This window comes from Caretta caretta, chromosome 14 (genome assembly GCF_965140235.1).
Source record: "Caretta caretta isolate rCarCar2 chromosome 14, rCarCar1.hap1, whole genome shotgun sequence".
In the NCBI taxonomy this organism is placed as follows: domain Eukaryota; kingdom Metazoa; phylum Chordata; order Testudines; family Cheloniidae; genus Caretta; species Caretta caretta.
In genome coordinates this window covers 46,307,817-46,319,779 of record NC_134219.1, presented here as the reverse complement: position 1 = coordinate 46,319,779, position 11,963 = coordinate 46,307,817, and the positions used below count along the sequence as shown (strand labels likewise).

Sequence of the window (11,963 nt, the reverse complement as noted above, 5' to 3'; positions counted from 1 at the left end):
GGGACACTCGGGAGCCACATAAGTTTCTGGCACCTTCCCCTCTGACATTCTCTGTCCCCTCCCTTCAGTCTTTGTCTATTCTTCTACAGCAACCGATGCACAGTAACTTCTGATTGCTGGGCTTTGGAGACTGTCACAAGGCAGGGCTTCTGCCCCGCTTGCCAAGGATTCACTGCCACACCCACAGTTGTCTTTAAGTAGGTTTATTGTCAAACTTAAACAAACAATCAGTTCCTCAGATCACCCTTTAGATGTTAGACTCTTGCTGCCTCCTCTCCCGGTGGACTCTGGCAGTCCTGCTTCCTGCGGCTTCCTAAATTTCTCTCAGTCAGCTTCCTTCTCACAGCTGGTCCTCACTCACTGGAACTTTCCCTAACCCTTTATTCCCCAGGTGCAGTTCCCTGCCCTCTTGGCTGGCCCAGCTGGGAGCACCTGCTATGGCACAGGACACTGGACCTGCTTCAAGTGACAGGAGCCAGCCACCCTGTGACAGAGACCATTCCATCCAGTTCTGCACCAGGTCCCGTCCCCACTCTCCTGCCTCCTTCCTTCCTCAGGGGGACACCCCTCTCACAAGAAAGTCTTCCTGGAAGAAGGGGACTCACTCCTCTTGAGAGTAGCTATAGAAGTTCCTCTGTGTAACCAAGGGAAGGTACTCTACGCCCACTACTTCCTCATCCCCAAGAAGGAAGGTCTATAACCTATTCTGGGCCTCGAAGACCTGAACAAATATGTCAGGCTTTGGATCCTTCCCTCACTCTTCAGGAGGCTCGTACTTCCCTCTCGACGTGAAAGATGGATACTTCCACCTGGCTATCAGGAAGAACCATTGCAAATACCTGAGATTCTGCATGGGAGTCAGGTACTTCCAATTCACAGTTCTTCCCATCACCTTGTCAACAGCCCCAGGGGTATTTACCAAGTGTCTGCTGATGGGGCTGGCACACAGCAGACCTTGAGGGATACGTTTACTTGCATGGATGGATGGATGGAAAAAGCCAAGTCAGAGGAAGCCGCTTGCAGCCTGTTTTTGCTATGCCGTCATATGGTGAAATATCTCCCCTTTACCAACAATATGGAGCAAACTCTCTGCTGACATTGATTTCCCTGGAGTCACTGTCACAGTTCTACAGGATTGGCGCTGCGCTCCAGCTTTTGAACAGTCTCTTGGAGGAACCCCATCAATGTGCCAGATCCCCAGTGGGTCTCACGCATCCTTCAGGGTAGGCCAAATGGCCTCACCTCCTCCTAGACTGAGCTCCTGGGCTCCAGCACTCCTGTTCCACACTGTGAGCTCTGCTCAGTGAGCCCAACTGAGCTAGACTCCTGGCAGAGACTCACACAGCCTACAGCCATTACTGGACCCCAGCCAGTATTTACAGTGACACCCAGAGATGCAAGTAGGCCGGTGCGCCCTGGTGCGGCACACTGGTAAGAGAGTGGCCAGCTGGGGATGGGGCTCCACCCCTCCCAGTGGCCCCTGGCCCCAGCGCCGATGGCTGGGGGACGAGGCCCCTGTCCTGGTGGGCCCGAGCCAGCACCCACAGCCCCTGGGCGGCGTGGCCACAGCGCCCCCAGGCTCCAGCCCCAGTGCTCAGGTGGCCAGGCAGCGCGGTCACCATGCCCTGGGGATCCGCCAGCCAAGCAGCGCCGTGGTCCCTGTCGCCCCGGCCAGCCCCAGGAATCAGGCAGCTGGGCAGCTCGGTGGCTGCACTCCCAGCCCTGAGCTCCCCCCAGCTCCCCAGTCCTCTGCCCTGAGCCCCCCACACCCTCCAACCCCCTGCCCTGAGCTCCCCCACACCAACACACACTCCAACCCCCTGCACTGACTCCTGCACCCCCACCCCCTGCCCTGAGTCCCCCCCCCACATCCCAACCCCCTGCACTGACTCCTGCACCCCCTGCCCTGAGCTCCCACATCCCCCAACCCCCTGCCCTGAGCCCCCCCTCACACACCTCCAAACCCCTGCCCTGAGCCCCCCGCACTCCATCCCACACCTACATTTCTTACAGGTACTGTCGTATTGCAACCCCCCAACCCTCTGCCCTGAGCCCCCCAAGGGGGGGTTGCAATACAACGGTACCTGTAAGAAATTTAAGAATGGTAGCCATGTTAGTCTGTATCAGCAAAAAGAACGAGGAGTCCTTGTGGCACTTTAGAGACTAACAAATTTTATTTTATTTTAACAAAGCTTATGACCAAATAAATGTGTTAGTCTCTAAGGTGCCACAAGGACTCCTCGTTCTTTTTGTGAGAAATTTAAGTTACTTTCGCCCCAGTGACACCTCAAAAAGTGTCTTCAGCACAGAGTAGGATTTATTAGTCACCTGGAACACAGCACGGGAAGTCCTTAGGTTAGCAGAGAGACATAAAGGTTAAAACACAGGCCATTCTTGTCTGGCCACAATTCACCAAGCAAGCATTAATGAACTCCATTTTCAGACGTTTTCTCTCTCTTTGACTTCCTTCCTTAGTCAGTTCCCAGGTGAGAGAGACCCCAAGCTTTTTCCAGACCCCACACTTATTACCCTCACCTCTCCCAGTCCTTTGTCCTGAAGCTGGGGTCTCTGCTCTGCTTCTCTGCTGAGAGGTGGGCAAATCCTCCCCACTCTGGATCATGGGTTGCTAGGCGTCAGTGCCCTGGTGGCTGGGCTTTTCACTGTCTTCTCAGAATTTCCACTGATATGGGTCAGCCTTGGCCAGTCCTGTTAATGACCCATTCGGTCAGCTCAGACAGCTAGGTGATACACACACATCTCTCTCAGGCTAGGCCTACTCTACACAGCTTTTAGCGACACAGCTGTGTTGCTACAGCTGTGCCGCTAAAAGGCACGCAGCGTAGCCACTGTTTGTCAGCTCTCCTGCCGACAAAAAACTTCCACCTCAAACGAGCGTTAGCTTTGTCGGCAGGACAAAGCACTGTTCACACCTGGTGCTTTGGGTTTTTTCAATACCTCCTGAAAGACAAGTTTTGTCATTCAGTTGCTAGTGTAGACACAGCCTTAGTCTATCCTGAAAGCAAATTTAATCTTTTTCTCTTTGGTATTTTCTTCAGCTTCCCGCTACTTCCATCGAGTTAGACAATTAATGTTGCCCTTGTGAGGGTGATGTGGCCTCAGAGTTTTAAACTCCGTGCATGATCATTTCCCTCCTCATATTCCATGAGCCTGAACTTTATCCTTATCTGCATATGAAGTAAGTTGCGCAGCCTCCAAAGGAGAGCAAGTTTCCATGTTTTCTTTTAAATCTTTACCCAAGGTTTTGGTTCTTGCAGATAGCGCTCTGTGCCCGCGCTGGCATAGGATTGCTCTCTGCCTCGGATGGGCCGGGAACATCATCCTGGCGGTAGCTGTGATTGTGTTTGGTGTTTGGGGTGAGTAGCTCAGTGCCACAGATTCTTTGGCTCAATGAATTCTCCTCTTCCTCCGCAATTCCATTTAGATTCTATATTTTGGCCTCCAAAACATTTCTGAATAAATTACCAGGCATTTCATCATTGCCATAGACATCAAGCGTGTTATATAAAGAAAGTAGAGTTGAGAGCTTGATACATGAAACATACATTATTTGGCTGTAACAGATGTGTAAGATGTTCATTCCACATTTTTGCACCTTACGGTGGATAATGAGTGAGATTCCATCTCACACTACTTCTCTGTCCCCATCCTAACTTGATAGATATCCCATAGTATTTGGTGACTTGATACTTTTTAACCTTCTCTCTTTTGTTGCATGTCCTTGTGAAGGACAGACCAGAGGACAGAGAACAACAAATGGAACTGAATGTAATTCCAGCCTGAAGGATTCCCAGTCCTGCTCGAAACAAAGTTTGTATCCAAAGCCAGACAACAACTTAACAGGTAACTGTATATGCTATTCTTTGTGCTCTTTGCAACCTTGTGCCCACCTGGAAGAACTCTCACTCCAAACTCGCTGATTGAAAATTCAGCTACTGTGTTACAATAACTTATACATAGCTGAGACGTGCCATACCTTCATCTTCCCATCTTTATTTTTCTGGTCATTTGTTCTGTTTGATGGTTGCAAGATAAATACTACAACTGGCTGAAACATTTTCTGATTTTTAATCAGAAAAGAGGGTTTTGTCAAAAAAAAATGTTCATGGCAAAATTTATTTTTAAATTTTCTGAAATTTTTCCAAAGGGGAAATTTTCAGAGAAAAACTAAAAATTTTGTTTCAAAACCTTTTCCCCTCTTTCCTGTATATTTTATCTTACCCCATATTTTCTCCAGTGAGAAAAAAAGGTAGAAAATAAAAAAGGGGAAAACCCTCTGAAAATTTCTGTCTGGGAAAGTCTCACTTTTCAAGCAGCTCTAATAAATAGGTTTCAGAGTAGCAGCCATGCTAGTCTGTATTCACAAAAAGAAAAGGAGGACTTGTGGCACCTTAGAGACTAACCAATTTATTTGAGCATAAGCTTTCGTGAGCTGTAGCTCACTTCATCGGATGCATAAAGTGCATCCGTTTTCAGCTGTTTGTGCAAAGTAGTAGGAGTGACATCTAGTGGTCATTCAAACTACTTTCAATGTGTATGAAACAGACACATTTTATAGTGTAATAACAATTCTATTATATAAAAAAAACTACATTAAAAGAATGTTTTGGCTGCAAAGTCAAGAATTCAGAAGTTAGGGAATGACAGATTTATAGTTGTCTATAAAACCTTAACTCTGCCCTTTTGTATTAGACTCTTGCTGAACATCACATAGGAAATCTGTGGCAGAGTCCGGTCCAGTGCTTTCAACACGAGAGCATCTTTCCTCTTCTTAAAGCCATCTGACTCATCCACTGTCCATCCTATGCACTGAATGAGGCAGGGTCTCATGGAAAAAACAGAATGTGATCATGTCATTAAAGACCATATCAATGTTTTACAGAGGGGCCGATTAAAGGTTGTCTGGGCAATCTTATTTCTTACACTTCCTAGCTTTCAGCTGTTCACCTTTGCAGCCCAAATAACATTATTTTAACATATATGCAAATGTAACTTAATACTTCCCACTAGGAGAGCCTGTTTTCAGTTGCTTTTATTTTTGCTGAAGATTAAATGTTCACGCTGAACCTTTCCATGCCAGGGGTCTGCCTCAGCCTGATTTTTATTTTTATTTTTTACATTTCAGCCAAAACTGTCCAGCTGTTCATGAGGACCAGGCTAGTGAAAATATATTGTTTTCCTCATGTTAAAAAAATTCTGGAGACTTTGTCTTTCAGAAGCTTTAGTGCTGTCCCCATGCTTTGGAATAGGGACTTGACGTTTGGCAAGGGGGTGGCTTACGAATCAGGGATCTGTCTGGCTTTAGCTGCACCTGTGAATATCTGCCCAAATTTGGCCAAGTTTTAAACCTTTGAAAATTCATGATTCTATCAGCAGTGAGCGTGCTCCAGCCCAGAGCTACAGAGGGCTGACTAGTAGGACTTTCCATGCAATTGCAGCCCTGAGCTGCTGCGGGCAAAGTTTTGGGTCCTGACAGGGGCACTGAGCATGGGGATCCTGTCTCTCCTGTGATTTCTGAGCCCCACTGAGCCCTAGCAGCATGGAGGAGGAAGTTGCCTAAATTGCATGCAGAAGGGACAAGAGCCAGAAGGCGGGGGAGAGAGTACATTGGGGCTGGTGGTGGGGGAGAGTTATTTAAACCAATCCTTTCACAAGTGATCACTAACTGTGTTCCTCATTCATTGGGTGCCTGAACTGAGACCCTGGGATCTGATTTGTAGAAGTGTTGAGCAACTGTAACTGAAATCAATGGAAGCTGGGCACTGAACTTATGAAGTACTATAGAACGCTAAGAACTTTGAAAAGTCAAGGCATTTAGATGCCTAAATCCTGCCTAAATACCTTGTGAGGAGCTGAGTTTAGGTGTCTCAAGTTGGATACCCGGTGTTAGTGGATACTTTTGACCTCAAACTCTCTGTGCCAAAGTTCCCCATCTGTAAAATGGAAATATTGCAATCCCCTGATCTCACAGGGGTGCTGTGAAAATTCATTACTGTTTTGTGAAGCACTCAGCTACTATAGAAAGGAGTGCCAGAGGAAAGCCCATGAGGAAATTAATAGTTCTGTCTTCAGAGCCGGCTTTGAATAGTGTGCAGTATTACTGGGGCTACACATTGAATGAGAAGAAAATAAAATATTGAACAGCTGCTCGGTAAGTCAGCAGCACCGTCTGTCATGTGCCCAGAATGAAGCAGGGGTCTGGTGGAGAAAACTGGTAGGTGATCATGTAATTACGGACTGGATCATAATGCATATGCACCAGGGGGTCCAATAAAGATTGCACAGGCAACCTCAATTCTGACACTTCCTAACTTTTGAGTGCTTGACTTTGCAACTGTAATACTGTTCTTGTAAGGTGGTTTTGTGTGTGTGTGTGTGTTTGATCTGAACAGAGCCCTCATTTCTTTGGGAGTACTTGGGGAAGCCAGAACTTCCTCTGAGAATCCCTTGCCTCCCTCCTTCTACTTCTAAAGTGCTTCAGAAGTGGCTCAGCAGGGAAGGAGACAGTTTTGTTGTGTCTTTCATTTCAGAGGTTCGGTGCTACTTGGGGGGAAATGCATTGTGTGATACTGAGCCCGTAAAATGTGAATTGTGTGCCCAATCTTATGAATTCATATTCACATTACAGCTCTGCCAGAGCACCTCTCTCCTGACCCGCACCTCCATCTGCTATTTGAATAATGGGCCTTTCCTCAAACAAACAATGAATAAAGAGAAATGTCTTGGCTGAGAATGTTTATAGTTTGAAAGCCCCTTGTGAACATAGGGAAGCTCAGCACTGTTCAGAACCTTCCGGCCCATTTAATGTTGCCTTTTCCATGTCTGTTTCTAGAGGGCTGTGAGTGCAAACTGTGCCCCGCTGACTGGCTGCAGCACAAGAACAAGTGCTATTGGGTCTCTAAAGAAAGTAAAACATGGAATGAGAGTCGTGTGGACTGCTCAGCGAAGAGCTCTCAAATGCTCGTGATCCAAGACAAGGAGGAGATGGTACAGTAAATAAAAATGGCTTAACCCGCCCCTTGAGAGATGAGTGTCACTAGTTATAATGTAATACAATGAGCTTGCAGCAAAACAACAATGCCCCAGCTGTATGACTTTTGGCTTAAGAAAAATCTTTTACAGAGCACGTTAAAATATCACTGTTATGTGGAGGGGAAGGAGGGTGTGAGACCAGGAAAGGGAAACATCAGAAATTGGGTTTATATCTATTGCACAGTTGTGTAGCAGGTTCTCTTCCTTCATTTGCTGAGAGAGCAAAGAAGCCAGAGAATTCTAGCAGGTTATATTCACCCAGACTCCTCCGTCCTGTCACTTACAGGCGTATATACTGAGTATTCCACAATTGAACCTGGTTTGGCTTGGACTCAGTGTTACATCCCCAGAGAGGAAATGGACCTGGTTGGACGGCTCCACGTTCGATGAAACACTGTGAGTGTTCATGGTTCCTACTTTGGCTTTGAAACTGAGTGTGTCTTGCATGGTGCACAAGTGGGAACACAAGTTTAGTGCCCTCTAGTGCTAGCAGGAGCAGAGGCTGTCTGTGAGCACAAGTAAAGTTAAGCACCAGACAGAGTCCTCCCCATGGAGGGATGGTCAGTCTCAAGCCCCCTATGTGCTTGCAAAGCCACAAGATAAAGGGGGGTCAGGGTCTGTTTGGAGAATGGGCATGTCTGGGAAGACTCTTGCTGAAGAGGCACTTGCTGAAGAGTTCACGCCTATGTTAGCTCTCAGCTGTGCTGTTCTACCTGAGTAAGGTGGCCCTTGTCCAGCAATGCGCTCGTTAATGCAGGGTCAGGGTCCCGTCTCCTGCTGAGCAGTACAGTTCACCTCCACCAGGGTTGCAATGGGGGTGGGGGAAGAGGTGATACTTTCCCAAGCCCCGCCCACCAACTAAGCTCCACCCACTTCAGACACCACTCAGTGCACATGGCACAGTGGTACAAAATAGGACCACACAGGTGCTGCTGGGCTCCTCGGCTTAGCTCCCCAGCAGTGGGGTTTGAATACACCCACGGGCAGTATTGGTCAATCATCGCAGTGGATTTTGCGATGTTTTCCAGCACTGAAATGAGCCTGCCCAGCTCCTTTCCCACTCTGTGAGGCATATTACTAACTAGGGCTCTGTAGAAAAGTATGGATGAAGGAAGTTAGTATGGAGACAGACCACCCCTCCGAATGAGGGATAGCTGCTAAAGATCTTGCTCAGTAAAGCTAAACACCCAGTGACTCCTGCTCTTTGTTCCCCAGGTTCCAGCTAAGAGGAGCTGCTGAAAGGGAGAGCTGTGTGATGATCAAAGGGAACCGTGCTCTTTCGGAAACCTGCACGGCTGTAGCTAAATGGATTTGTGAGAAAGTTGCCCTGAAATAAGCAGTCACACCAATAAGCTGCACTTACCTAACTAAAATAGCAAGTACCCTTGTTTCTTTCCTAAGAGAAAAACAGATTTGCTAATTAAAGAATTCTAAAGTCTCAGACAAACCCATTTTCCAAGGTATCATAGAATCATAGAAGATACGGGGTTGGAAGAGACCTCAGGAGGTCATCTAGTCCAACCCCCTGCTCAAAGCAGGACCAATCCTCAACTAAATCATCCCAGCCAGGGCTTTGTCAAGCCAGGCCTTAAAAACCTCTAAGGATGGAGATTCTATCACCTCTCTAGGTAACCCATTCCAGTGCTTCACCACCCTCCTAGTGAAATAGTGTTTCCTAATATCCAACCTAGACCTCCCCCACTGCAACTTGAGACCATTGCTCCTTGTTATGTCAGATCCATTCACTGTGCTTCTTGTTCTGTCAGATCCATTCACTTGTTTCTCAGGAACTGGGTCTGATTCTTGAGGAGCTGGCTGCCTCCTGCGCATCGTGTGTGAACAGGCACTCTTGGCTCTCAGGAACAGTTTGAAGATTAAAAGTTGTAAAGCCCCAATGTCACTTTTGGAGACCTACGTGTCATTTGGTCACCTCTCAAAGGCAGAGTTTTGAACATTCTTCTACCTGGCCCCACTTTCAGCCATAGCCTCTAATTCTGTGGGAGATTTAGGTGAAGAAGCACCGGTTTGTATTCCCACATCTGGTAGTTGCTTACCATTTATGCACTCAAATCTGAGCACACAATAGTTCTTGTCACAGATCCACAGGGTCTGATCTATGCCCAGCCTGTAACCAGGCCCTTGGACGTGTCCCCTTTAGTGGGCTGGTCCTGGCCCATGGCCTCCAAGACTCCAAAACTGGGCCTTCGGCACCAACGATCCCTGTCTCTCTCTGTGGCTCCCTGCAGTGAATTTAGACTCCTACAGGAGGCTTGTGTACAGTGTACCCCTGTAGCACACACTGGGCAGCCTTTTCAATACAAGGTAACAATGTATTAGTCACCTGCCTACAGAATCTGAAAGCCCTTAGGGCAGCAATGAGAGGCAAAGGTTAAGACCTGGTCCCCAGTGGCCAAGCCAGTGCAATCAGCCAGCCAAGCTGATATGGGATCCATCTTTTCTCCATCTTCTTATGAGTCCCAAGTGCAAACTTCTGTCTCTTCAGAGTCCAGCCCTTCTCCGAGTCATCACTCTTTGCTCTCCGCTTCTCTTCCAAGAGGTGGCAGGGGACATCGCCTTTGTTTGAACATCATGGCCACTGGGGTTCCCATTGCCTTTCCAGATTCTCCATTGATCTGGGTTGGTTTCTACCAGTCCTTTAATGACCCCTTCATACCTCCCCGGACAGCTGTGTGACACAAACACCTCCTGTCTCTTAATCTTCCTCCAAGAGCAGGTTTAACCCTTTGCACCCCCTGGGTAGTAATGTATACAGAAACTGAGGCACACATATCAAAAATATTACAGAAAATGCCCACTTTGTCTGGCATTCCCTCCCCCCTCACCCCAAATATCCTTGAATGTACATTTATGATTGTGCTATGAGACCTCCCCTTGGAAAAATCTGATCCTAAAATCTTTGCAGACACTGCTCTGGGAATCCACAGGATTCAGCGACTGCACTTGCTAGCCACTAAGAGTCACTCTCTGTCCATAAACTGCTCAGTCAGCCCCAGTTTTTCAGCTTTTCTGGTGGTGGGGGCAGGGCAGGGCTATGTCACTGACTCACAGGGTCTGTGCTATGCCTGAATCGTCCATCAGTCTCCTGCTAGTAACTACTTCAGTGTCCTGGACCCCAAGGATCCCCACTGTTCTGCAACAGCCGGCCTGTAGCCTCAACGACCCTGAGACAGGGGCCAGAGCAACCCATTTGGCAAGCTGAACTGAGGTAGGGTCTGTTCAGACTTTCCTCTTCAGGGTGCAGTGCTCTCAGTAATTATCTGCAGCAACCCCAGGCAGCCTTTTCAACATAAGGTACCAATTCATCAGTCACCTGCCATACAGAAGCTGAAAGGCTGTAGGCTAGCATCAAAGAGGTAGTCATAGGCCAGAGAGCCAATGGGGAAGGTTCCCATGGGTTCACCATGCCCTGCTTCCCTGGGTTCCATCTTTGTTCTCTCCTTGTCCTGCTCTGACTCCAGCAGCAACCTCACCCCTTTGCTCTCCAGCCACAGCCAGGGTCAGCTGCCTCAGCTTCCCCTTCGGTAGGTGTCATGCCCAGGCATTGAGGTTTACTTGTTCTGTAGGGTCTCCCATTCAGCCATGTGGACTGGAAGCTAGACAGCCTTAGTGGGCTACCTGTCCCAAACACCACCCGCTTTCTCTGGCCCAGGGGAAGCATTTTAACCCCTTGCATGTATTGTTCATAAAAATAAATTCCCACTTTCATCACAGGGGGCGATGGGGGAGGAAGAAGGGTAGGGAGAGACCTTAGTGGCATGGAGAGTCAAGGAAGGCTCAGGGAGAGGGGTAGAGAAAGGAGGGAATCTTGACTGGAAGTGGGACTGGCTTTACCTGGGCCCTGGTGCCTGACTCAATTCCCTCGCTGTGGTTAAGGGACCCCACAGCCCTCCTCCTCAGGGCTGTGCTGCAATTCAAGCAGGCTTCCCCAGGCTCCATGCTAGTTCCTATTCCAGGAATCCTCTTTCGACTCATGACTCCCTTGCAAGTCTCCCCTCACCCTCTTCCAGTCAGTTACCCTAACAGCTGGGTGTTATCATGTTAAGGAGGTAGCTAAGCTAGTCTTCTGCTTCTCTGAAACCTCTTCCCTTAAAGAGCCATGTCTTCTGCTTCTCTGAAACCTCTTCCCTTAGAGAGCCATGTCTTCTGCTTCTCTGAAACCTCTTCCCTTAAAGAGCCATCTCATGGAGCAGGGTTTGCTAGACTCATTCCACCTCAGCCCCTCTTGGTTTGGCACCCTTAACACTGGATTACCACCCCCACATCCCCTCTCAGGCCTTAAGAACTGTGCGACAGACTCTTGCCTCTATCATACCCATGGTGGATTGATTTAAATCACTTTGATTTTAAATTAACTATTGTAATCATGATTCAAATCAGCAATCAGGGACCCTTGATTTAAATAATCAATTTTAATTGTTTTGCATTTGTACTTTTTTATTTTGCTAAAGAAAGGTTAATTCGTTGGTTGATAACCATTAGTTCAAATGAGCATGTCTTTAAATATAGCCTGTACACTAAATTGGGTGCTTCTTTTTGCTAACCAGGGGGCTACACCATACCTATACACATTTATCTGAGCAATTACAGAGCTTACTGTACATTTATTCAGATTAATTTTTACATTTTTTTTTTATAACTAGATGAATCTTTTACTTGTGATTTATGTCAAGCTCTATTTGGATGGAAATTCGATTTAAAGTGCACAAAACCCAGCATTTTAATGTTGTATTTAATAAAACTAACTTACATGTGTTGGATGCATTTTTAAAAAGTTTATCAAAACATTGTTTGCATTTAAAGCCGATTTATTAAACAAAGGCAGTAGTAGCTGCAGTTAGTGAATTAAACTGATTATTTCTGTCACCATGTACTTCAGGATTTAGAACTAGTAG

The 11,963-nt window shown here is 47.2% G+C and overlaps 1 protein-coding gene across 1 annotated transcript; it reads left to right on the top strand.

Moving 5' to 3' along the window:
* Positions 1 to 1,394: 1,394 nt before the first annotated feature.
* Positions 1,395 to 11,780, top strand: LOC125621494 (killer cell lectin-like receptor subfamily B member 1B allele B). The gene is made up of 6 exons (XM_075119109.1): positions 1,395 to 1,704; positions 3,276 to 3,374; positions 3,748 to 3,861; positions 6,851 to 7,005; positions 7,337 to 7,446; positions 8,266 to 11,780. The coding sequence occupies exons 1-6, from the start codon at positions 1,395 to 1,397 to the stop codon at positions 8,384 to 8,386; spliced, it is 909 nt and encodes a 302-aa protein (XP_074975210.1). The 3' UTR covers positions 8,387 to 11,780.
* The last annotated feature ends 183 nt before the right edge of the window (positions 11,781 to 11,963 follow it).

What these genes read in the sequence shown, in the direction of transcription:
- LOC125621494 (XM_075119109.1), top strand. Translation starts at nt 1,395, where the DNA reads ATGCAAGTAGGCCGGTGCGCCCTGGTGCGGCACACTGGTAAGAGAGTG. An exon ending in TCAGGCAGCTGGGCAGCTCG is followed by an intron (nt 1,705 to 3,275) that starts GTGGCTGCACTC and finishes TGGTTCTTGCAG; the next exon opens with ATAGCGCTCTGTGCCCGCGC. An exon ending in GCCAGACAACAACTTAACAG is followed by an intron (nt 3,862 to 6,850) that starts GTAACTGTATAT and finishes GTCTGTTTCTAG; the next exon opens with AGGGCTGTGAGTGCAAACTG.